The 26404-nt window shown below is 47.1% G+C and overlaps 2 protein-coding genes and 1 long non-coding RNA gene across 9 annotated transcripts in view; 2 read left to right on the top strand and 1 right to left on the bottom strand.

Annotated features, from left to right (window-relative positions):
- Positions 1 to 18860, bottom strand: part of LOC130283334 (uncharacterized) — a 46833-nt gene extending 27973 nt beyond the window's left edge. For both annotated transcript variants that reach the window (XR_008846658.1, XR_008846657.1), the window contains exons 1-2: positions 18726 to 18860; positions 13458 to 13646 (exon numbers count right to left, since the gene is read on the bottom strand). This is a non-coding gene — a long non-coding RNA (uncharacterized LOC130283334). The remainder of the gene's footprint in view (positions 1 to 13457; positions 13647 to 18725) is intronic.
- Positions 1 to 19156, top strand: part of RABGGTB (Rab geranylgeranyltransferase subunit beta) — a 220597-nt gene extending 201441 nt beyond the window's left edge. Inside the window, exons 2-9 of one of the 2 annotated variants that reach the window (XM_056532687.1) lie at positions 168 to 275; positions 794 to 991; positions 2748 to 2853; positions 6501 to 6553; positions 11670 to 11780; positions 12133 to 12258; positions 13469 to 13618; positions 18709 to 19156. In XM_056532687.1, coding sequence (XP_056388662.1) covers positions 168 to 275; positions 794 to 991; positions 2748 to 2853; positions 6501 to 6553; positions 11670 to 11780; positions 12133 to 12258; positions 13469 to 13618; positions 18709 to 18849 — 993 coding nt within the window. In that variant the 3' untranslated portion in view covers positions 18850 to 19156. The remainder of the gene's footprint in view (positions 1 to 167; positions 276 to 793; positions 992 to 2747; positions 2854 to 6500; positions 6554 to 11669; positions 11781 to 12132; positions 12259 to 13468; positions 13619 to 18708) is intronic. The other variant, XM_056532688.1, reaches the window with a different exon arrangement.
- A 2661-nt stretch (positions 19157 to 21817) lies between these two features.
- The window catches only part of MSH4 (mutS homolog 4), a 50892-nt gene continuing 46305 nt past the window's right edge, over positions 21818 to 26404 (top strand). For all 5 annotated transcript variants that reach the window (XR_008846654.1, XR_008846656.1, XR_008846655.1 and 2 more), the window contains exon 1: positions 21818 to 22171. Coding sequence is in view for 2 of the 5 variants with exons in the window: in XM_056532681.1 (XP_056388656.1) it covers positions 21943 to 22171 (229 nt within the window). In the remaining 3 variants the exon portion in view is untranslated. The remainder of the gene's footprint in view (positions 22172 to 26404) is intronic.

Genomic DNA, 26404 nt, shown 5'->3' with positions numbered 1-26404 from the left:
GCATTGAGCTCCCCCTAGTGGCGGCTTCAGCACACAGCATCTGACAGAAGATTCGGATAGAAATAGCAAGAATTTCTCTCATTATTTGTCGGAATATTTGTATATATTGTTATGATCAGTGATAGCTATGAATACATACATGAAAGTTTTCTTTTATTTGCTCACAGGGGACCCCACAGAAGGATGTTACCATAAAAGCTGATGCCCCCAAAACTCTCCTGCTGGAAAAACACTCGGAGTATATTGAATCGTATGGAGCAAAGAAAGATGACTATGTGAGTAGCTGTCAGGTAATGCTGAGGCTATATAGCAGTGTTTACCAACCAGAGTGCCTCCAGGTGTTGCAAGACTACAACTCAGAGGCTACTTATGGGTAGTGTATCTCTTGGTGAGAGATCTGTGTATGGTAGACATGCCTCTACGCCATTATTTCCCAACCACGGTGTCTCCAAGTGTTGCAAAACTACAACTCCCAGCATGCCCGGACAGCCTTTGGCTGTCCGGGCATGCTGGGAGTTGTAGTTTTGCAAAGGCTCTCCGGGCATTCTGGGAGTTGTAGTTTTGCAACAGCTGGAGGCACCCTGGTTGGGAAACAATGGCGTAGAAGCATATCTACCATACACAGATCTCTCGCCAAGACATACACTACCCATAAGTAGCCTCTGAGTTGTAGTTTTGCAATATCTGGAAGCACTCTGGTTGGGAAACACTGCTATATAGAGATGAAGAGTTTGTGATGTTTGACAATACACACACACAAGCATATATATATATATATATATTGTTTCTGCAGGAGTACTGTATGTCAGAATACCTGCGGATGAGCGGGGTGTACTGGGGTCTGACCGTTATGGATCTGATGGGTGAACTGCACCGTATGAACAAGGAGGAGATCCTGACGTTCATCAAGTCCTGTCAGCACGAATGTGGCGGCTTCAGCGCTAGTGTGGGACATGACCCCCATCTCCTGTACACACTGAGCGCCATACAGGTAATACCACCGATACACTACATCAGTCCCCACCCGTCAGTCCCCTGTACTGTTTCATCACCCCTCTGTAGCGTTTCATCACCCCCCTGTAGCGTTTCATCACCCCCCTGTAGCGTTTCATCACCCCCTGTAGCGTTTCATCACCCCCTGTAGCGTTTCATCACCCCCTGTAGCGTTTCATCACCCCCTGTAGCGTTTCATCACCCCCTGTAGCGTTTCATCACCCCCTGTAGCGTTTCATCACCCCCCTGTAGAGTTTCATCACCCCCTGTACCACTTTATCACCCCTGTACCATTTCATCACCCCCTGGTGACAGTCAGTTTGAAAAGTCCTGGTCTATAGAATGTATAGTACAAATAGAGAAGGACTTCAGAGGAAGACAAGAATCACCCGGTGCTGATCGGAACCCCCTGTAGAGTTTCATCACCCCCCTGTACCGTTCCATCACCCCCTGTAGCGTTTCATCACCCCCTGTAGCGTTTCATCACCCCCTGTAGCGTTTCATCACCCCCTGTAGCGTTTCATCACCCCCTGTAGCGTTTCATCACCCCCTGTAGCGTTTCATCACCCCCCTGTAGCGTTTCATCACCCCCTGTAGCGTTTCATCACCCCCTGTAGCGTTTCATCACCCCCCTGTAGCGTTTCATCACCCCCCTGTAGCGTTTCATCACCCCCCTGTAGCGTTTCATCACCCCCCTGTAGCGTTTCATCACCCCCCTGTAGCGTTGCATCACCCCCCTGTAGCGTTTCATCACCCCCCTGTAGCGTTTCATCACCCCCCTGTAGCGTTCCATCACCCCCCTGTAGCGTTCCATCACCCCCCTGTAGCGTTCCATCACCCCCCTGTAGCGTTCCATCACCCCCCTGTAGCGTTCCATCACCCCCCTGTAGCGTTCCATCACCCCCCTGTAGCGTTCCATCACCCCCCTGTAGCGTTCCATCACCCCCCTGTAGCGTTCCATCACCCCCCTGTAGCGTTCCATCACCCCCCTGTACCGTTCCATCACCCCCCTGTACCGTTCCATCACCCCCCTGTACCGTTCCATCACCCCCCTGTACCGTTCCATCACCCCCCTCTACCGTTCCATCACCCCCCTCTACCGTTCCATCACCCCCTTGTAGCGTTTCATCACCCCCTGTAGCGTTTCATCACCCCCCTGTAGAGTTTCATCACCCCCTGTACCACTTTATCACCCCTGTACCATTTCATCACCCCCTGGTGACAGTCAGTTTGAAAAGTCCTGGTCTATAGAATGTATAGTACAAATAGAGAAGGACTTCAGAGGAAGACAAGAATCACCCGGTGCTGATCGGAACAAGAGAAGCAGAACCACCGGAGCTTCAGGTAAGTAACTTTATTGATCCAGTATGCAACGCGTTTCGCTGCGCATGCGCAGCGAAACGCTTTGCATGTTGGATCAATAAAGTAACTTACCTGAAGTGCCCGTGGCTCTACTCCTCTTGTTTTCCGATCAGCGCCGGGTGATCTTGTCTTCCTCTCAAGTCCTTCTCTATTTGTACCTACGTCCTGACCGGACGGCTGCAGACGGAACCTATTCACATGCGCTTCCTATTGTTGAGTATGTAGCACGAGCAGCTTTGGTAAGCGGCTGTCTTCCTCCTCCCTGTGGGATTACTTGGATCCCTGCACATGAGAGCGCCTTCTCCCTTTTCTCTTTTCATAGAATGTACTGGATAGCGGAATCAATATTATGTAACCTATAGAACCCTGATCACTTCTGATATTCCTTGCAGATTCTGACCCTTTTCGACAGCCTTTCTGAAGTGAACACAGAAAAAGTGGTGGCGTACGTGACGTCCCTACAGAAAGAAGACGGCTCATTTTCTGGAGACAAATGGGGTGATTACCTGAGATATCGTACATCATTTCTGGTTTATTGTGGCTGAACCTGTGGATACTAGTGTTACAAAACTACAATTCCCAGCATGCCTGGACAGCCGTTGGCATGCTGGAAGTAGTAGTTTTGCAACAGCTGGAGATCCACAGGACAATTGCAACAGGTTTGGAGACCACTGCTGTACACTTACACTGTAATTAGTTATCATGGCTGTCAGAAGCCTCTGTACCTGCCATGGTAGACCTGTTGTACAGTCTGCCTCAAGCGGACTCAAAGATCTCCGATTTATGAGTTCCCTGCCATACGGTAGCAGGTTATCCCATTCTGATAAAGTGATGGCATAATTCTAAGATTTGCCACCATTTAAAGAGTATCAGTCACCAAATAAAACTTGTAATATAGTGTTTCCTTGTGTAATTAGAAGACACTTTCCCATTCACTTGCTTTTAAAATTATCAACATAAATATGTTTAAAATGTATTATAAAAAACGGCCACTAGGCGGCTCTGTTCTGTTCCCTCCCACAATTAAAGGGGTACTCCGGTGGAAACCTTTTTTTTTTTTTTTACATCAACTGGTGCCAGAAAGTTAAACAGATTTGTAAATTACTTCTAATTAAAAATCTTTACCCTTCCAGTACTTTTTAGCAGCTGTATGCTACAGAGGAAATTATTTTCTTTTTGATTTTCTTTTTTGTCTTGTGCACAGTGCTCTCTGCTGACACCTGATGCCCGTATCAGGAACTGTCCGGAGCAGGAGAAAATCCTCATAGCAAACATATGCTGCTTTGGACAATTCCTGACACGGACAGAGGTGTCAGAAGAGAGCACGGTGGACAAGACAAAAAATTAATTCAAAGATAAAAGAATTTCCTCTGTAGCATACAGCTGCTAATAAGTACAGGAAGGGTAAAGATTTTTTTGATAGAAGTAATTTACAAATCTGTTTGACTTTCTGGCATCAGTTCATTTAAAAAAAAAAAAAAAGTTTTCCACCGGAGTACCCCTTTAATACAGTGAGTTTGGTCTCCTCCTGGCCTGGCAGGAGTCCGAACTCAGGAAGTGCTTCTCGGCACGGAGCTTGATTGACAGCTGCACAGAAAGTGAAAGCTCCACAGATTCTCACAGAAAGCCACACAGACTGACAGCTGAAGGAGAACTTCACTGATAGCAACACAGACTGAAAGCTGCACAGAGCCCGAGGTCTTCTATTCATCACAGCACTGCAACCATGTGAGGGCGGAAGTGGTCCCCGAGCAGGCTTCAGCGATGTCATGCTGGGAAACGCCCACTTTCTCCTGCTGGGTGATTGCACTATGTGATTAAGAAGAAAGGTATGATACACAGCTTTTTAAAGCTCTGAAATAGTTTTTAAGGGCAGGAGGGGTGTTAGGAGTAGTTAGGGAACATAGCCTGAGGTAGTTTAGAACAGTTTATTTGGTGACAGGTACTTTTTAAACCAAGGGGGTCTGACCTACTGTACTCCCACCAATCCTGATAACCTTAGCCCCCCCCCCCACCCCACCCCCATGATTAATACTAGGGATGTCCCGATACTCGGCATTTGCATGTTATCAGGGACTCGTTTAACGTCCCCGATACCACGTCCGATACCTGCTGCTGTGCGGCCGCGCTCCGCTGTCCAGTTCTCCCGATCGCATCCTGGCATCCTATGGAGGAGCATGTGACACCCATGTCACTCCACCTCCTCCCCTGCGCCCAGCGTAACGCTACGGAGGAAGCAGAGGGACGTGTATGTCACATGATCCTCCATAGGACGCCATGATGCGATCGGGAGAACGGGACAGCGGGCAGCAACACCCGAGGACAGCCGCAGGTGAGCACTGTCTACAAGAGGTGGGGGGCTGCTGTCTATAAGGGGTGGGGGGATGGGGCCTGCTCCCTACAAGGGGGACAAGAGGGAGCGCTGCCTACAAGGGGGGGGGAGGACTGCTGTCTACAAGGAGGGGGCCCACTGTCTACAAGGGGGGCTTTGTCTACAAGGGGGGGGGGGGCAGAGCTGTCTACAACGGGGGGCTGCTGTCTACAGGGGGGCTGTTACTAATGTCTGCAACTATCTATACTACCTACAAGGGGATACTACCTACTATTAAAGACAATCTTACAGCAGAGTCACCTGCACTAACTTGAATTTATAGGTAGATAGGTCAGGTGACCCGGTTTCTACCGCTGCTCACCATGTGAACGTCAGCGCAATCGCTCCGGAGACATCGGTCTCGACGCCAATGCAAATTCCCTGTTCCGTCCAATGGAGAAGAGAGAAACCTTGACTCATACTACAGCAGCCGCCTCCATTGTACACAACAAGGACCCCACATATCAGCACAGTAAACAGCGCCAGAAACCGGATCACCCTGGTGTCAGATTCCCTTTAAAATAAAAGTACTCGTACTTGGTATCGGCGAGTACTAGAATTAAAGTATCGGTACTCGTACTCTGTCTTTAAAAAAAGGTATCGGGACATCCCTAATTAATACAATGAAGGGGCCGCAGAGGTGAATATACACCTGTCACACAAACATCCGTTCAGCCGACAACTATCTTTCCCGACCTCCCCATACATATGAATGTGCGCCGTGGCTGAACGTTCATGTGTCTTCTATGGAGAGCAGAGGGGTAAGCTGCAGCCAGACTGCTCTGGTGGCAGCTCTGAGAACAAAAAGGTTGTGTTATTTGAAATCCAACATGTCCAACCCTTCTCTCCCCCATCAGGAGACCACCATAAACTTTAGAAAGGTGGCTGAGTCTGAGGGAACACAACATTTATCTAAAGTTTATGGGTGTATCTTTCTAAGTCAGTGTTTCCCAACCAGGGTTCCTCCAGCTGTTGCAAAACTACAACTCCCAGCATGCCCGGACAGCCGAAGGCTGTCCGGGAATGCTGGGAGTTGTAGTTTTGCAACAGCTGGAGGCACCCTGGTTGGGAAACACAGTTCTAAGTTATGAAAACTGCAAAAACAATGTTTATTTTGCATTTAAAACCAGTAATTGTCACTTTGCTATTAAAGGGGTACTCCGGTGAAAACCTTTTTTCTTTTAAATCAACTGGTGGCAGAAAGTTAAACATATTTGTAAATGACTTCTATTAAAAAATCTTAATCCTTCCAGTACTTATTAGCTGCTGAATGCTACAGAGGACATTCCTTTCTTTTTGGAACACTGATGACATCACGAGCACAGTGCTCTCTGCTGACATCTCTGTCCATTTTAGCAACCGTGCATAGCAGATGTATGCTAAGGGCAGCATGGTGGCTCAGTGGTTAGCACTGCTGCCTTGCAGTGCTGGGGACTTGGGTTCAAATCCCACAAAGGACAACAATAAATAAACTGTTATTATTATTATAATAACGTCAGCAGAGAGAACTGTGGTCATGATGTCATCAGAGAGCATTCCAAAAAGAAAAGAATTTCCTCTGTAGTATTCAGCAGCTAATAAGTACAGGAAGGATTAAGATTTTTTAATAGAAGTAATTTACAAATATGTTTAACTTTCTGCTACCAGTTGATTTTTAAAAGAAAAAAGGTTTTCACCGGAGTACCCCTTTAAGATGACAAAATCTCAGATGGCGATCTGTAGCTGGTGTATATGGTTATTTTAAAGCTGACCCAAGTTCTCTGTTTTCTCGCAGGGGAAATAGATACCCGGTTTTCCTTCTGTGCCGTTGCAACGCTAGCACTTTTGGTAAGTTCCACATAAGTGTAACCTTTTTTTAGTTATAATAATAAGTTATTTTTCCCAATGTTACATACTACTATGTGTGTATATCTATCGACACATACATATCTCTTCATTGCCTGAAGGCCTAACTGTTGTTTTTAAAAGATTTTTAAAAACCTACCTGAATTTGTTAATTAACCCTTTTGGAGTGGTGATAAGGTGGAATTTTAGGCTCTTACTGCTGTTATTGAGTCATCAACATGTTGCACACCTATTCCTCATTCTCTGCATTTCAGGGAGTGGGACCAGGGTAGAGCTGTATGACAGCAGTACACACAGAGCTACTTCCTCCCTTAGTTGCCTAAGCAATCACAGTACAACACTCAGTCCTTTGTAACCCGCTCACTTTGTAGTGGGGGATTAATTACACAGTGCAGTACTATAAACAAGGTAACTGATACAAGAGCTTTGCAAGATTTTACATGTGCTAACGTGAAAGAAACAGCAGCAGCAATGAATAGGTTACACTAGCTGCTGCTTGCAAGCCTACAGACTAAAGCATAGAGGAAGATTGCATTGCAGCACTGTGGACATACAGCTGTAGGTGCACTGGTATTTCTCGGTCGCTCTTTATTGGGAGACACCTATACTGATGGGTATATGCTCTTGCCACTAGGAGGCGCTGACACTATGAAAAAAAGTTGGCTCCTCCCTGGCAGGATATACCTGCCCACTGGATGTGAGGTAATCAGTTTTAGCTAGTGTCAGTAGGAGGCAAGTAGGAGCTCCCCAGACCTGGTCTATTATTTTATTATTTTCTAGTAAGGGCTGTTTAGTTTTTATCTCCTTTTTGTTTTCCTTTTTCAGGTGGGGGTTCAGGAGCATGGCGCTACCTGTTCCTCCAAATGCGACAAAGGGGCACAGAACATAAGAATATGGCCCCTCATCCCCTTATCGCGCCTGGGTCCTGTTCCCGCACTTGCCCCTGCTCGCCCCGCTATCTTAGCCTGGTATTATTCAGCGTGGCCATAAGCTTGTTGAAGACTTCAGGGTGAGTATAAGAAGATGGAGCCGGGGTATAAGTATGTACTACAACCCCCATTCCCCCTCTCCCAGTGAACCTTCCCTCCCCCCTCTTCGGGCCATGCATTTCTTGACCACATGTATTGCGGCCAGGCACAGTGCCCTGGCCACGTTATCTTCACTACCGGACGGAGAATCTATGCCGCTGCCCCAGTTTCAGTGTCTGGGGCAGCAGGTCTCCAGTTCTGCGCGGCTGCCCGCTTACCACCTTGTGCGGCCAGGCAAAGTGTCCTGGCCGCGTTATTTCTTAGGCTGACTGGAGACCTACAGCTGCAGGCAGTGGGCACACCAGCCCGCTTACTCCTATCTTCTGCGGCCAGGCGCAATGTCCTGGCTGCATTCTTGTAGACTGACCGTAGGGTCTCTAGTCCCAGGCTTACTCCATCCTTGTAGCCAGGCACAGTGTCCTGGCCGCATTCTTTATGAGCTGACCGGAGACCTACAGCTGCAGGCAGCGGGTCTCCGGTCCCACATGGCCGACTGCCCTCATTGCGAACACGTCAGCTGGCTTACTGCTCCCTCTGCGGCCGGGCGCTTCCCCGGTGGGGTGGGGGGGGGGAACCGGCCGTGTCTTTCAGCCAGTTCCCGAGCCCCCTTCCTGTAATGGCTGCAGATCGTGCGGCCAGGGCCCCGTTCATGCGGCCGGGTGCTGCATCTTATCAAAAGTCCCCCTGTTCTTCTCCTAGTATGAGGCCGGCTTCGGGGGCGGTGTTCTTCCAGTGTGCCCTCCCTTTTTGGTGGGCTGCACTGTTTTCAAAAGTTTAAAAGTAAAAAAAAAAAAAATCACCACTGGTCACTCAGACCATTTGGTGGTGTTTGGTGCCCTCTTGTGGCCATCAATTCTATTACGCCCTGGATTTTTCATTGCTTCTTGAGCTCCCTCTTGTGGCAACCAAGCACTATTACAGCCTTGGCCTGTCACATCTGTTTTTATCAGTTTAATATCTGCAGGGTCCCTTTTCTAGGGACGGAATCAGGGGCCCGCTTTATTCCTTCAGTCACCCTGTACGGTGGCCTGCTTTAGACTATTTACATTGTCAGTTGAGGTATGCCTCTGGCGTATCTATTTTCTGCAGGGTTCTCACTCTGTCAGGGAACATATGCGCAGAAACATGGAGGGTTACTGCCAGGTATTTCTCTATCACTTGGAAACTGTCGGCGATATATTCAGTGTCTACCACTGAGTGCTGTGCCCCCTTCCACAGGGAGTACGGGGATCAGGAAACTTGGCATGGTCTGGGCCTGGGTTTCATAGTGATTACTCCTTGTTTTCCCCTCCCCTATATAGGTGGGGTACCTGACTGGGCCCTTGTTTTTCGCTGAGAGCAATAAGCTGAGCTGCGCACTTTTGCAGCCTGGTTCGCTTCCTGTTTCATGGTTATCTACTGCTGCTCATACAGACTTGGCACTCTCCTCTGTTGGAGGAGTTTATACACTCATATATGGCTCGGGAACAGCCGGTCTAGCACTGTCTGTTGTTTGGGTCCTGCCATTGCTCTCCTCCTCCCTCGGTGCAATCTCCCTGAAGGGGTTACAGTCTTCTGGAGTAACCTTCCCTTTTGTTTCCCCTCCGTTCCCGTCCTGACGGGATGTTGCTTCGGTTCGCTCAGACCGCTGGGGTTCATGTCTGGTTAGTCTCCATGTCTTGGACACTATCCTAGTATGTTGTGGCGTGTCTTCTTTTCTAGGTCGGCCCTTCTGGTTCTTTGGGCCTTAGTGATGGTTGTGGTCTCGGGCAGGTTAGCTCTCCTGCCCCGATTTCTCCGCGGTCCCGTTTTTGGGGCAGTCTCCCTGTACTTCTACACGTAGAAGTTTGTCACCTGGAGCGTTTTGCGGACGTTGGGTTTACTTACTCTACAGGTGTACATCTTCCAGGTGACCCGGGTACATCCAATTCGCAGGTCGGACGCTCAGGTGTTCCGGATTCCCCTTTTTCAGGGCATTCTACTCTCTTTTTGGCCTTATTCCTTCCGTCTCCTCCTTCATGGGTCAATGTACTCCTGGGGTGGTGGGCATTCCGGTCATCTGGATTACTCTACTCGAGTTTATTTTGCCTCCCAGGTGCTCGCGGCAGGCCCTGGGATGGAGGTTATTGGTCTGCAGCTGGTCTGTCATCGATTTTTCTGCACCAGGCCTCCCCGCAGCCAGTCTCCATCCTTCTTTCTTTTTTCCAGTGTTTTTCTGGTCTCCATCTTCCGTACTCTTATTCTGCTCAGGCGTACGCTGCTCTCCCTGGTGTTTTTTCCACCAGGGGTTCTCTTGTTTGTGCCCTTTTTCATTTTTGTTTCCAGCCGGGTTAGCCTTCTGTCTGGTTTTGTGTTCCTTGGAGTTGCTTCCTACCTCCTCGCAGGATGGTTCCGGCCCTTCTGGCTTCCTAGTCGACCTTTTCTTGTCTCTCTTTTTGGACCGTAGCTTTATAGTCTCTACATAGGACGGTCTCTTCCTTGGCGTCCTAGTCCTTCTCCATGGACGGGGGTTCTCCCGGGAGCTCAGTTTCTGAGCCTCGGTTGTCTCTGCCCGGGATCTTGTCCACAGGCCTTACGGTCGAGTGGGTTTGGTCTCTGGACTGATTCCCCTTTTGCTGTTGATTGCTGTTGGTTGGGGGATGCTTTGGTACGTCCCATCAGTATAGGTTTCCCCCAATGAAGAGCGACCGAGAAAAGGAGATTTTTTTGTACTCACGGTAAAATCTCTTTCGCGTAGCCTTCATTGGGGAACACCACACCCACCCATCATTGGGGAACACCAAACCCACCCATTTCTTCTTTTTTGTCCAGATAATCTTTTCTGGTTATTGGGTTTTTATCCAGGATTCTTTTCTAGGGTCCTTTTGGACATATTTCTTTGTTGGCTTTTCCTCCTGCTTTTGACAAAACTGATTACCTCACTTCCAGTGGGCGGGTATATCCTGCCAGGGAGGAGCCAATTTTTTTTCCTAGTGTCAGCGCCTCCTAGTGGCAAGAGCATATACCCATCAGTATAGGTGTCCCCCAATGAAGGCTACGAGAAAGAGATTTTACGGGGAGTACAAAAAAAAAAATCTCCTTTTACACAAGGGACAGTTGCCCAGAGCTTTATGAGTGAGAGTAAGGGTGTGTTCACACTATGGAATTAACCTCTTGGGGACTCAGGGCGTACCTGTATGTCCTGGTCCCGCTCCTGCGATATAATGCGGGGTCAGCGGTGACCCTGCGTCATATCGAGTCGGTCCCAGCATCTAACGGGGACCCGGGGCTAATAGCGCATGTCACCGATCGTGGTGATGCGCTCTATTAACCCTTTAGACACATCGATTAAAGTTGATCGCCGCGTCTAAAATGTAAAAAAAAAAGCACGGGCAGCTCAGTCGGGCTGATCGGGACCACTGCAGTGAAACCGCGGTGTCCCAATCAGCTCGGTCGCAAGCGGAGGGTCTGTTACCTGCCTCCGGCGCGTCCAATTGGCAATTGATTGCTCCAGACATCCAGGCTTGAGCAGTCGACCACCGATAACACTGATCAATGCAAAGCCCCCTGCGATCTCCCGCAGCACCTGGTGTTCTAAACAAACGCGGGTTCCTGCGTCAGTGGTCGTGATGTCACGCCACACCCCCTCCATTCATTTCTATGGGAGTGGGCGTGTTGGCCGACACGCCCCCTACCATAGACATGAATGGAGGGGGCGTGCCGTGACATGACGACCACTGCCTTCGGCTCCCAGCTTTTTGAACAAAATGTTCAGAACGCTGGAGCACCGGAGTACCCCTTTAAACAAAGGGATTCTGCCAAAAGGATGAACATATTTTATATTTTCAGGAGATCAATTGCCGCAGTGGAGTTTTACGCCTCTGAAATTCTGCAGTGTGAATGGTTCAAGGGAAGAACAATTCGCACCAATGTTTAGGTTCGTGCAGCGGAATCAGCTGTTGCAAAACTACAACTCTCAGCGTTCAATGGCTGTCCGGGCATGCCGGGTATTGTACTTTTTGCAACAGCTGGAGGCACCCTGGTTGGGAAACACTGATCTACAGCAACGATACGTCGGTTTCTTGTAGCTCTTATGCTTCTTCTTCTTTCAGGGGAAGCTCAGTGCCGTGAACATAGAGAAGGCCATAGAGTTTGTTTTATCGTGTATGAATTTTGATGGCGGCTTCGGGTGCAGACCTGGATCGGAGTCTCACGCTGGGCAGGTAAGTGTTAAAGGGGTGCTCCACAGTCCCAGCATTCAAAACATTTTGTTTTGAAAGCTGGGTGCGGGGTTCGTGACGTCACGGCCACAACCCTCTTGACGTCACACCACGCCCCCCTCAATGCAAGTCTATGCATAGACTTGCATTGAGGGGGCGTGGTGTGACATCATGACCCCGCAGCCCACACCCAGCGTTCGGAAAAAAAATATTTGAACGCCGGGGCAGTGGAGTCCAGCTTTTAGTTACTAGAATATTTTTTATGGTTGTTACATTCTTTTATGCATTTCTTTTCTTAGGGGCTTTACTTGTTTTGGGTGTTGACTTGACAACTTTGTGTTTTTTCTAATTCTAGATCTATTGTTGCACAGGATTTCTGGCAATTACAAACCAACTGCACCAGATAAACGCTGACTTGCTGGGCTGGTGGCTTTGTGAGCGGCAGCTGCCATCAGGGGGACTCAACGGGCGCCCAGAAAAGGTGGGAACGGTTCTAATAAGTATTGTTTTTAGTGATGTAATATTCCAAAAAGAAGAAATATGTATATTTTTGCTCATTGCTATCCCTAAAGGAGACCAGTGGTAGTAATGTATTAAATCTTCTACCTTTTATGTAGCAACAGTCAGATCCAGTTAAGAAAAAAAACAGAGCTAATTTCTTTCAAAAACAGCGCCACATCTGTCTTCAGGTTGCATGTGGTATTACAACTTTGCTCCATTAACTTTAATAGAACTGAGCTGCAATACCACACACAGCCTGAGGATAGGTGTGGCACTGTTTTTCTTAACAAATCAGCTCTGTTTGTCTAATCCTGGATAAAACCTTTTAAAGGGGAACTCCACTGGAAAACATTTATTTTTTTAATCAACCGGTGCCAGAAAGTTAAACAGGTTTGTAAATTAATTCTATTTACAAATCTTAATCCTTCCAGGACTTATCAGATGCTGTATTCTCCACAGGAAGTTATTTTCTTTTTGAATTTCTTTCCAGTCTGACCACAGTGCTCTCTGCTGACACCTCTGTCCATGTCAGGAACTGTCCAGAGCTGGAGAAAATCCCCATAGCATACCTCTCCTGCTCTGGACAGTTCCTAAAATGGACAGAGGTGTCAGCAGTGAGAACTGTGGTCAGACAGAAAAGAAATTCAAAAAGAAAATAACTTACTGTGGAGCATATAGCAGCTGATAAGTACTGGAAGGATTAAGATTTTTAAATAGAAGTAATTTACAAATCTGTTTAACTTTCTGGCACCAGTTGATTTACAAAAATTTTTTTTTACACTGGAGAACCCCCTTTAAAAGGGTAGTCCAGTGCTGAAAAACGTATCCCCTATCCTAAGGATAGGGGATAAGTTTCATATCGCGGGGGGTCTGACTGCTGGCCCCCCCCCCCCCCCGCGATCTCCTGTACGGGGCTCTGGCAGCCCGTGGGTATGGGGCTTGTTTACCACCGCACGAATCGGCGGCTGACGCGCACCCTCAATACATCGCTATGGCAGAGCCGGAGATTGCCGAAGGCAGCGCGCCGGCTCTGCCATGGAGTTGTATTGAGGGGGTGTGTCAGCCGCCGTTTTGTGCGGTGCTCAACACGCCCGCTACCCCCGGGTTACCTGGGTGCAATGGCATCTGATTATTTCTCATTGCTTAAACATGTGATGTCTAAATTCTACTTTGACTTACTTGGGTTGCAGCTCCCTGATGTCTGCTATTCCTGGTGGGTTTTGGCTTCTCTAAAAATTATTGGAAGACTTCACTGGATAGACGGAGAGAAGCTGCGACTGTTTATTCTGGCCTGCCAGGATGAGGAGACCGGGGGGTTTGCAGACCGGCCCGGGGATATGGTGAGTTATTCTGCAGATCTGGATAAAACTAATAAGTTTGTAGAATGCTCAGACAAAGGTTTCTTAATGTTTACCTGTCATAAATATACATGTATGTGGACAGGCACCACCATAATACACAATAAGGGGGGGGTCTAGAAAATGCCAAAACCGCACATATGCATAAACAAAGAAAAAGATAGGCAAATATGTACTCTGGTACTGTCATGTATTTAGCCCCAGCTCCAGTTTTCTCCCTGGTACCCAGACCAGTTACATCTCACTGCCGCTCAGCCAATTACTGACAGAGGCCGGACATGGCTGCGACCAGTGATTAGTGGAGCGGCAGTGTTATGTGTCGGGCGCCAAAAGAAAGAAGATAACATTTTGCCAGAGTACCCCTTTTAGGGTGGGTTCACACCGTGATTTTGCTATATGGTTTTGGATACGGTTTCATAAAAAAAAAAAAAAAAAAAACATATGCAACTGTACAGAAAACCGTGCCCATAGACTTCCCATTCAAAACTGTATGCACTATATTGTATACGGTTGTCTCCGTTTTTCAAACCACACGTTTTTTTTTGTTTCCACGGCCTTCCACGGTTTTTGGTCTGGGTGAAAAACCGTATTGACCAGTATACGTTTTTTTTTTTTAACATGGGAGTCAATGGGAACCGTACAGAACTGTATGTGCGCACGATTCCATCCGGTTTTCACCATACGGTTTTTGACTTTGCACAGTTTTTTTTTTTTCTTGGAATTTCAATCAAACAAGTGAAACTTTATTCATAATGGAGTGAAAAGTTAAAAACGTATACGTTTTTTTTCTTAAAAAATTGATGCAACCGGACATCATTTTTCAAACTGTATACAGATAAAAGTTTATACACACGTTTTGATACAGTTTAGTCAGGTTTTGAGGAATCGTGTTTTTTTTTTAAATCAAAAACCTGATACAGGAACTGTATTGCAAAAATGTGCTGTGAACCCAGCCTTAGCGCCTCACTCCATCTTGCTACTCTGGACAGCCCCATAGACTTTTATATAGAGCTGCAGGGCCGAAATCGTGTTGAATAGCTTAAAGGGGTACTCCGCTGCTCAGCGATTTGGAACAAACTGTTCCGAATGCTGGAGCCGGCGCCGGGAGCTTGTGATGTCATAGCCCCACCCCCTCATGATGTCACCCCCCCCCCAATGCATGTCTATGGGAGTGGGAGTGACACCACATGTCTATGGGAGGGGGAGTGACGCCACTATCACGCTACCTCCCATAGACTTGCATTGAGGGGGCGGGGCGGGGCGTGACATAATTTTATGACGTCACGAGCTTCCAGCTCCAGCATTCAGAACAGTATGTTCCAAACGCTGAGCAGTGGAGTACCCCTTCAAGCGTGTGCTTCTCCTGGCACATTCTGCTGGTGAGTCAGGAACTCGGCACTGAGACACCAACTGATCAAAGCTTTTGACAGACTGATATTGTTGCCTTATCCTAAAGTGGCCTTAATACCTCCATATGTTACCCACTAGGTCTTGTTGATGCTTTTTTATATGTATCTAGCTTCTTTACAAATCCCTCTTTTCTTTTGCTCACTCATTCTGACATCCACTCCTCAGAACGGGGCATATTTGAGGCAAGCACTGAACCTGCCCTCACTCACCATACATTAACTTCCTCCCTGATTCTGCTGTGTTGTTCTGGGTCTCTTCATCCAATCACTGCAGGATGCTCTGTAGCCTCCTCCTCTCTGTTTTCAGACAAGAGACTGGTAGACAGGACAGGAGTGAGCACAGAAAAGTGCTAGTCCCACCCTTACTTTCCCCTACTTTGTCCCAGCCTGTGCTTCAGCTGCAGCCAGACAAGATTATGTTCTGTATGGTATGGGGACCCCTAATGGTCTTTTTTTTTTTAGATAAGCCATGATTTATAGAAAAAGGATATACAGTGGTCCCTCAAGTTAAAATATTATTTGGTTCCAGGACGACCATTGTATGTTGAAACCATTGTATGTTGAGACCATAACTCTATGGAAACCTGGTAATTGGTTCTGAAGCCGCCAAAATATCTTCCAAAAATAGGTAAAAGTGAGGATTAAAGAAAAATAAGTAGATAACTAATATAGATAAAACAAATCCTTACATATAAAAGTAAGAAAGATCTTCTGGGAGCTGTAATCACTGTCTATGTAGAGGACAGGAGCTTCTTCAGGGTCCTGTACAGAACACACAATGTCCTAAAAAAGTTAAATGGAGTTGTCCTCACCTGGTGTCCAAAGGAGCAACTAACAGTGGTACAGGTAAAGAGTACAGAACATGTAATACCTCCCTGTACTGTAGGGGGCGCTACCAGACACCAGTCAGTGTATACACTTCAGTAATACAGGTAAAGAGTACAGAACATGTAATACCTCCCTGTACTGTAGGGGGCGCTACCAGACACCAGTCAGTGTATACACTTCAGTAATACAGGTAAAGAGTACAGAACATGTAATACCTCCCTGTACTGAAGGGGGCGCTACCAGACCCCAGTCAGTGCATACACTTCAGTAATACAGGTAAAGAGTACAGAACATGTAATACCTCACTGTACTGTAGGGGGCGCTACAAGACACTAGTCAGTGCATACACTTCAGTAATACAGGTAAAGAATACAGAACATGTAATACCTCCCTGTACTGTAGGGGGCGCTACCAGACACCAGTCAGTGCATACGCTTCAGTAATACAGGGGTTTTACCAGTGAATGCCCATTCTGATTGGTCGGTTCTTCCGGCCATTGACATATTTCACAGATCTGGACTATCCATACCATTGTATGTTGAGTCTGGTTTCAAGTTACAATGGTCCAGAAAAGACCATTGTATGTTGAAACTATTGTATGTTGAGGCCATACGATCCCTCAACATACGATGGTAATTCATTCCAAATGAACCATTGTTAGTTGAAACCATCGTATGTTGAGGGATCCGTGCAATGTAAAGTATAGGAAGTTATACTCACCTGTCCCCGCTGCTCTGGACCGTCACAGCTGTCCTGGATGTCGCCCTCCATCGCTATCGCCACGTCCCCGGGGTGTCCCCGCTGCTCCGGACCGTCACTGCTGCCGGGGATCGTCGCTCTTCATCGCCATCATAACGTCGCTGTGCACGCCGCTCCTATTGGATGACGGGACGGCGTGCGCGGCGACGTTATGACAACGAAGAAGAGCGACGGCCATGCAGGGGATCCTGAAGAGGATGGTCCGGAGCGCTGGGGACAGGTGAGTGATCATCACCGGACCACACGGGGCACCGTAAATGGCTATCCGGTGGCAGCTGAACAGTCTGCGCTGCCGGATAGACGTTTATGCGATGGCCCCGACATACAAAAGCATCGTATGTTGATGCTGCCTTCAACATGCGATGGCCTCTGAGAGTGATCGTATGCTGAAATTATCGTATATGTCGGCGCCATCGTAGGTCGGGGGGGTCACTGTATTTTCATTAGATAACACAGCAGCAGGAGAGTGGATAAAGGCAATGGCCCGTCTCTCTCCCCACGCCACTGCCTTTATCTGCTCTCCTGCTGCTGTGTTATCTAATGAAAATATAGATTTTCTACAAAGGGACAAGAGGATTCCTGGTGAGTACTTCGTGCTCCGGGATTACTGTACATGTTTTATGAAGTATATTAGAAAGGTTCATGTTTTGCCAAGATGTACAACATGTAAAAAGTTTTCGATTCTGACAGTACCCGATTAAAGGGGTTATCCAGGAAAAAACTTTTTTTTTTAGATATCAACTGGCTCCAGAAAGTTAAACAGCTTTGTAAATGACTTCTTTTAAAAAAATCTTAATCCTTTCAGTACTTATGAGCTTCTGAAGTTGAGTTGTTCTTTTCTGTCTAAGTGCTCTCTGATGACACGTGTCTCGGGAACCGCCCAGTTTAGAAGAAAATCCCCATAGCAAACCTCTTCTAAACTGGGCGGTTCCCGAGACACGTGTCATCAGAGAGCACTTAGACAGAAAAGAACAACTCAACTTCAGAAGCTCATAAGTGCAGAAAGGTTTAAGATTTTTTAATAGAAGTAATTTACAAATCTGTTTAACTTTCTGGAGCCAGTTGATATATATATACAGTGACCCCCCGACTTATGATGGCCCCGACATATGATCATTTCAACATATGATGGCCTCTCAGAGCCCATCGTATGTTGAAGGCAGCCTCGACATATGATGCTGCTGTGTGTCGGGTCCATCGTACAAACAGCTATGTGACAGCGCTGACAACTTCAGCAACTGACAGATAGTTGTTTAATGTGCCCCGTGTGCCCCGTTCTGCCTCCTGTTACTCACATGCTGTCCTGCTAACTCACGCAGGCTTCCACTGTGAGCTCCGTGTAAGCCCCGCCCCCCAGTGCAGCCATAGCCAATAGCCTGCAGCATCTTGCTGCAATCATCCAATAAGCTGCTGGCTGCCCTCCCCTTCCTTTCCTATAGAGCTGTAGTCGGCAGGATGGTAATGGAGGACATTCTGTCCCCCCTGAAGGTATTTAAAGAACTGTACAGTACTGTATGCGATGTCACACATCACATACAATACATATACACACTATACACCCCATACATCAATGTTTCCCTATCAGTGTGCCTCCAGCTGTTGCAAAACTATAACTCCCAGCATGCCCAGACCGTCAATGGCTGTACATGCATGCTGGGAGTTGTAGTTGTGCAACAGCTGGAGGCACCCTGGTTTGTTAAACACTCCCCATACACTCCACATACAATGGTCATCCCAGAACCAATTAGCAGTTTCCCATAGAGATATATATTCAACATACAATGGTTCCGAGGCTCCAGAACCAATTACCATTTTTACATAGACATATGTACTCGACATATGATGGTTTCAACATATGATGGTTCTCCTGGAACCAATTAATATCATATGTTGAGGGACCACTGTATACATATATATATATATATATATATATATATATATATATATATATATATTTATATATAATATAAAAGTTTTTTTCCTGGATAACCCCTTTAAGGATAAGTTATCAATAGTAAAGTATTGGAAGGTGAAGGTGTATGTGTCTCCAGTAAAGACATTTCTCCCCTTGTGCAGGTGGATCCATTTCATACCCTGTTTGGCATCGCCGGATTGTCTCTCCTAGGAGAAGAAGTAATTAAGCCAGTAAATCCAGTGTTCTGTATGCCGGAGGAAGTCCTCCGCAGGATGAACGTGCAGCCGGAGCTTCTGAGCTGAAGCCTGAAGGAAGAGAAGTGTCGCCATGATCAGCTGCTATTGTTCCCGCGCTCTTAACTCTGGCACTATAGAAAGAAGCAAAGGGACAGAGTCAGGGACGTTCGTCTCCACTTCTTGTATAGCTTTTAATTTAATTTGTATCTATTTGTGATTTTTTTGTATTTTTTTTTTTCTTTTAAGAGCCATTACACTGTTGATTTCAGTGAGGGGATTTTGCTATGTTCTGTAACATCTTACTAACTGTGCAGAAGGAGCTAAATAAAGATGTATATGCAGAGGAATGGGAGATTTATCAGAATCCTACTGTGTCCTAGTGGTCTCTTGCATTTACTGTCAATAAAGGGGTTATCCAGGATTAAAAAGGCACAGCTGACTTCTTTCAAAAACAGCACCACCCCTGTCCTCAGGTTGTGTGTGGTATTTCTGCTCAGTTCCATTGAAGTGAATGGAGCCAAGTTGTAATACACCACACCACCTGAGGACAGGTGGGGCGCTGTTTTTCTACTCCTGGATAATACCTAAAGGACGACCTTCCAAACTAGAAAATTGTATTGACAATCATTAAGCTAGGCCAGTGGTTTCCTGTAGATGTTGCAAAACTACAACTCCCAGCATGCCCAAACAGCCGCCAGCCGTCTGGGCATGCTGGTAGTTATAGATTTGCAACAACTGGAGGTACACTGATAAAGGAACACTGCTCTAAGAGTATGTTCACACTATGGAATTCAGTGTTGGGAGTCTCCAATACACAATTGATGGTCTGTGGAGATTCATCCAATGTGTATAGCTGCCCTTAAAGGAAAAATCCATTATGCCCTATCTGCAGTATAGGGGATGTTTTAGATAGCGGGGGGTCCGACCACTGGGGCCCCCTGCAATCTCCTGCATTGGCCTTTTGCTCTCCTGAGAACAGAGTGTCATGACCCTCGCACAAACCGCCGTCCGACACGCCCGCTCTATATATCTCTATTGGAGAGCAGAGGGCCCGTGCAGAAGATCGCGGAGGGTCCCAGCAGAAGATCGCGGAGGGTCCCAGCAGAAGATCGCGGAGGGTCCCAGCAGAAGATCGCGGAGGGTCCCAGCGGTCGGATCCCCGGCAATCTAAAACTTATCCCCTATCCTAGGTTTTTATGCATGAGACTTCTCCTTTAATACTGAATAACCCAAACGAGCAAAAACAACTCCCAACAGCTTTGGTTTGTCACTGCATGCTGGAAATTGTAATTTTTCCAAAAACTATTCAGCCAGAGCTTGGGGGCCCATAGCTTCAAATGGGTTGTCCTGTTATTAAAGTATGGATCTGATCACAGGGGTGGGGGAGGTTTAGGGTCCATCCTCTGGGACCCCCCATCTCTGCAATCTCCAGAATGGGACACAGAACTTCTCATTACACCGGTCTCTGACCATTGATCGCTCTGGCCCCCCACCCAGCCAGTGATTGGTGGAGCCGGCCCTCACTCCCAAGACCAGTTTGTCACAGAAGGTGGGGGGCCAGAGCGATTGGCACTCCTTTTAAGACTGTGTTTCCAACCCGCAGCTCTCCAGCTGTTGTAAAACTACAACTCCCAGCAGCGCATTGGCTGTCTGAATGCTACAAGGTGTAGTTTTGCAACAGCTGGAGAGACTCGGAATCCTGTCCAGTCCAGTCTGTAGATCCTGTGACGCTGTTCGTTTCTTTTGAGCCGATGATCTAAGACTTTCCTCAAGATATGTCACTTCGCGCATGCGCTTATGTTTTCAGTGAGTACTGCGCATGAAACCAAATTATAGAGAAGTGGGAGCGGAGGGTGCAACAGAACCCCGCTGGCATAATATGTAGTAAATAGCAGAGCTCCTGCGTTTCTGCTGATACTCTGCCCCACACTGCTCTGCTAGAATGGTGGGGCATGTAGACCAAGCAGCAGAGCCAGCGCAGTACCCCCTTTTCTGGCTCAGCCTGGTTTTCTTAAAGTAGTCTGGTGCTGAAAAACTTATCCCCTATCCAAAGGATAGGGATAAGTTTCAGATCACGGGGGGTCCGACCGCTGGGGCCCCCCGCGATCTCCTGTATGGGGCCCCGGCTCGCTGGCTAGATAGCGGATGTCGACCACCCACAAAGCGGCGGCCGACATGCTCCCTCAATACAGCGCTATGGCAGAGCCGGAGATTGCCAAAGGCAGCGCTGCGGCTCTGCCAGAGTTGTATTGAGGGGGCAGGTCAGCCACCGCTTCATGCGGTGGTCAACACACCCCCTTCTCACGGGCTGCCAGGCCCACGTACAGGATCGCGGGGGGGCCCCAGAGGTCAGACCCCCCCGCGATCTGAAACTTATCCACTAACCTTAGGATAGGGGATACGTTTTTCAGCACTAGACTAATCCTTTAATAAGTGTTTTCCAAAAAGCGTGCCTCCATCTGCTGCAAAACTACAACTCCCAGCATGCCTGGACAGCCGTAAGCTGTCCGGGCGTGCTGGGAGTTGTAGTTTTGCAACAGCTGGAGGCACATTATTGTCTGGAAAACACTTATAAAAAAAAATTCTGGAGATGTTGGGCCATGCGCATAAACCATTACTGGAATTGACATATCACGAACAGCGCAACTTGTGGCCTAGAACACAGCCGTGTCATGGCCGTCCGCCTGGATACTTTTATTAATGCAGTAACGAATATGGCGGCATTATGAATACTGCCTCATGTGAATCCTCCCCTAAAGAATAGCAGATGTGCCTGGCTGGACTGATAAAATACTTTTTATGTCAGTGTTTTCCCAACCTGGGTGCCTCCAGCATGCTGGTAGTTGTAGTTTTGAAACAGCTGGAGGCACCCTGGTTGGGAAACCACTGCTGTATGTGAGTTGTGCCCGTTGCCCCCTAGTAACCAATCACTGCGCAGCTTAAATTCTTTCAACAGTTGACAATGAAATAAACTGCGCTGTGATTGGTTACTAGGGGAAACAACGGTCTTTTACTATTGGACAGTTTCCTAAGTGTCGGTGGTCACGTGGATCACAACTAGACACGTGACTCGGGTGCTGCGGTAACTTTCCCGCCACTCCTTGTTGACGGCTGTAGTCGGGATTTGGGTGTTCCTCGTCACCCTCACAATATATAACAATGTCCGGATTTTCGGGTGGTCCTCATCACCCCCCGGGGCTCCCCGGTGTCCGGTTTCAGACGCCGGTGCGGTCAGACTCGTCGTGTTACTCAGGCCGGGAGTCTCTCTCCCCTTCAGCGCCGCAGCGCCTTCATTCTCCCCCGGGCAGCTCTACTCCCAGCAGCCGGCCGTCTCCCGTGTCAGTAAACCGGGTGACTCCAGGGGGTGACGGTGGAGAACAAAGCAAGGGTGAGGAATTGACCGGAGGATAGAAAGTCACGTGCGCCGGCAAGTTTAAAAAAAAAATTAATAAAATCACTGCAGAAGAATCAGCCAATCAGGTTTGAGCTCTTTGGAAGGAGAATGAAAGCGGCGTTCTGATTGGTTGCTATGGGCAACAGGTTTTTTTTTTTGGCTATTGTCTAGAAAACATGCCAGTTTTTGCATAGTTTTGAAATATTTTTATTTTTTTTAACCTAAAAACTGTAAAAAATAAAGTTTTTTCCCCCCCTAATGAAACACAATATATGAAAAATCAATAAATTTTAAAAATTATTTTATAATGCAATTTTACAGCCAAATGTTGTGAACATGGCCTAAGAGTGCTTATCTAATTCAGTGGTCTCCAAACTGTGGCCCTCCAGATGCTGCAAAACTACAACTCCCAGCATGCCCGGACAGCCGTTGGCTGTCCGGGCATGCTGGGAGTTGTAGTTTTGCAACATCTGGGGGGCCGCTTTTTTGAAGGCTTCTGGGTTTTATTCATAATGATCCACAACTGGATTTGGCTTCATAACTGCGCCACAAAACCTAAACAACGCTGCACAGTGTAAGGGCTCATTCACACTAGGGAGCCATCCACTGGAATTAATAAGTCGGCGCTAGTATCGCTCGGACATGCACTGTCTCCATAGACGGGAATTCATTTCCAGTGGATTCTGCCAAATGAAAAAAACTTGATTATTCTTTCAGCAGTGTCCGGAATTTGAATTAAGGGCACGTTCCCACTTGGCGTATACGCAGCGTATTTTACACTGTGCAAAATCTGCAGCAGCAGCGGGAAATACGCTGCGTATGCCTCGCACACAAGGCTTTACAGCGTCAGCCCTATGTGTGCAGTTTGTTTTGGAGGTGAGCCTCTCGTCACAGTCACGCCGGCACACGGCGCCGCCTCCAAAACTCAATGCACACAGGGCTGCCGCCAGAAAGCCTTGTGTGTATGGTGAGCGAGGGATACGCACCGTATTTCCCGCTGCTGCTGCAGATTTTTCGCAGCGTGAAATATGCTGCCTATACGCCAAGTGGGAACGTGCCCTTAAAGGAGATCTGCAGTCAGACTTATCCCTTTTCTGACAGGATAGGGAATAAGTGTCTGATCGCGGGAGGTCCAACCACTGGGACCCCCCCACGATCTCCCGTACGGGGACCCGGTATTACCGTGGCTAATGCGCGTGTGAGGTCGACAACGCGTCCCCTTCATACAGCTCTATGGGAGAGTCGGGGATGTACAAATGCTGCATCTCCGCCTTTCCCATAGAGATAAATGGAGGGGGTGTGTCATGCTTCGGTCAACATGCCTCCTGCACGGGACAGCTGCGGCAGAATCGGGGCCCCATACAGAAGATCGAGGGGGGTCCCAGCGTTCAGACCCCCCTTCCCCCCATAATCAGACACTTATCCCTATCCTGCGGATAGGGGATAAGTTAACACTGCCGATCTTTAATTCCGCCTCAGAAATTCAGCAGTGGACACGGTGCCGCAGAATCCCATTGAAAACAAAGGGAAGCTGCTGCACTGGAATTTCTCAGCTTGGAAATTCCTAGGTGTGAATGTGCAGAAGAGAACTCTTAGGCCATGTCCATGTTGATCAGCATTTTTAGCTAGGAATGGGTCCAAAACTATGTTCCAGAGCTCTGCTGTGGAAAATACAGTGTTGCAGCCTCCCATTGCTTTCAATGGGATTCTGGTGCACCATTCACACTACAGAATTTCGGCTGGGGACCTTCTGCCATGGAAATTACGGACCCCAAACTCCACAGAAAAAATAAACTTTTTCATTCTTTTCGGTGGAAAGCGTTTGGAAATGCAGACGGCACATTTCCGAGCGGCCCTAGCACTGGCTTGTTCAACGCGCTGCAGATGTAAAACGTAGTGTGAATAAGCCCTTGTAGTTTTTTCTGTTTCAGTTTCACTCCTGGTTTTGGCTAAAAACACTTATCAAAATACTGTGTGTGAATATGGCCTAAGGCTGAAGTGGCCCCTACAGAGGACAAAACGTAATGGAAACATTTGTACCTTTTCCGTGTTTTGGACCCACTTCTGGTTTTGGCTTAGAAATACTGATGCCAAATACTGCTTAGAACATGTATATTGCATGTTCTGCCGGTGCTAGGACCACTCGGAAATGCCCTGTCTCTATAGATAGCGCGGCGTTTCTGAGCAGATTCCACTTTGACTTGTCAGTTCTTTGGGTGGAGGCCGGAATAGGAATTTCTGGATTTTTAAAAATTTAGCAGTGTGCACAGTGCAGCAGAATGTCATTGAAAGCAATGGGATTCTGATGCAACAGAATTTTTCTGCCTCACACGTGTATAAGCAAGAGTGGGCTACACTTTCAATTCAATAAATTCCAGCACTCATGGTTAGATGATTCTTTTTATCTTTTTGAAAAAAAAAAAAGAATCATCTAACCGTGAGTGCTGGAATTTATTGAATTGAAAGTGTAGCCCACTCTTGCTTATACACATGTGTTTGGTGGAGACGGTGATACAGGGGCCGGAGCATCGTTATGTCACGGCTCCGCCCCTCGTGATGTCACGTCACGCCCCCGTCAATACAAGTCTATGGGAGGGGGCGTGGCGCTCGTCACGCCCCCTGCCATAGACTTGCATTAAGGGGACGGGCCGTGATTAGAGATGAGCGAACTTACAGTAAATTCGATTCGTCACGAACTTCTGGGCTCGGCAGTTGATTGCTTTCCCTCCATAAATTAGTTCAGCTTTCAGGTGCTCCGGTGGGCTGGAAAAGGTGGATACATTCCTAGGAAAGAGTCTCCTAGGACTGTATCCACTTTTTCCAGCCCACCGGAGCATCGGAAAGCTGAACTAATTTATGTAGGAAAAGCCATCAACTGCCGAGCCGAGACGTTCGTGACGAATTGAATTTACTGTAAGTTCGCTCATCTCTAGCCGTGATGTCATGAGGGGCGGAGCCATGGCGTCACGCTGCTCCGGCCCCTGTATCGCCCGTCATTACGCACAGAGCGAACTCGCTCTGTGCAGTAATGATAGCGGGGTGCCGCAGCGGCGATCCCCGGGGTCCCCAGCAGCGGGACCGTGGCAATCTGACATCTTATCCCCTATCCTTTTGGATAGGGGATAAGATGCCAGGGACGGAGTACCCCTTTAATAATGGACGTGATTTTGTGACGGGAGAAATAGTGCATGCACTATTGCATCACTAAGGGCAACACTGTACACCTTTTTTTTACAGGACAGACGCTGATATCACTAGGGGCAGCTTACATTTCTTTCTTTAGATATTAGACATTTAGTCAAATTGTAACATTCCATACTGTATCACGTTACACTATTGTTACAGCCTTTTCGTGTATCATTTCATTGTCCCTATTGTTATGATCGATCATTGTGAAAATCCTCATATGCCACTACTCTCCAGGGCTAATATTGGTGATAGAATTTTATATTAATTTTTTATTTTGTATATATTGCACAGCCGTAGGGCCCTGCGGTTGTGATTTTCCAATTTGCACTTGAATTTATTATTATTCTCTTTGATATTAAATTTTATATTACTATTATATTGGTTTGGAAGTCCACTATTCTTTCCCACTTGAACCATACATCCATCATATACTCATTTTTGAGTAATAAAGCTGAGGACTGAGTAATCCATTGTTTAACTATAATGGGATTTTGTAACGATCGTTTAACGTCCGTTTTAATGGTTTTGTTAACGGGTCATTATAACGGATCTTTAAAATGGAGCATTCTATAGTGTAAAAGCGGCCTAAATAGCCTTGAAGCTTCCTGCAAGCTCAGCAATTGTAACCTTGAATATTAGCTTCCTGGCTATAATTGCTAGTGAAGTTCATGATTAGTTCATAATGAAAGAATATAGACAAGATGGTGGATTATAGACAACATGGCTGATGATATACAAGATGGCGTATAAAATATAAAAAGAGTAATATAAAGACATATAACAAGCTGACTTCCCTCACAATGACTTTTATATATTTTTTTGCCATATTGCTTTGTTGATCTTTTAGAAAATTTGCATAGCATCTCTCTTATACTCAAGGTGCCAAATTGGCAATCCAGGGTGTTATGTATCTTTAACATGGAAACTTTATTTAAACTTTGCACCGGGCCTCCCCACACTTCACATATGAGAAAGAGACATGAGCCTACAGAGAACGGGCTTGTAGACACTACGGATGTAAGAAAAAATCGATTCCCA

Source organism: Hyla sarda, chromosome 7, assembly GCF_029499605.1.
Source record: "Hyla sarda isolate aHylSar1 chromosome 7, aHylSar1.hap1, whole genome shotgun sequence".
In the NCBI taxonomy this organism is placed as follows: Eukaryota; Metazoa; Chordata; class Amphibia; order Anura; family Hylidae; genus Hyla; species Hyla sarda.
The sequence above is the reverse complement of the archived record's forward strand: the minus strand, read 5'-3'. Positions and strand labels throughout refer to the sequence as shown.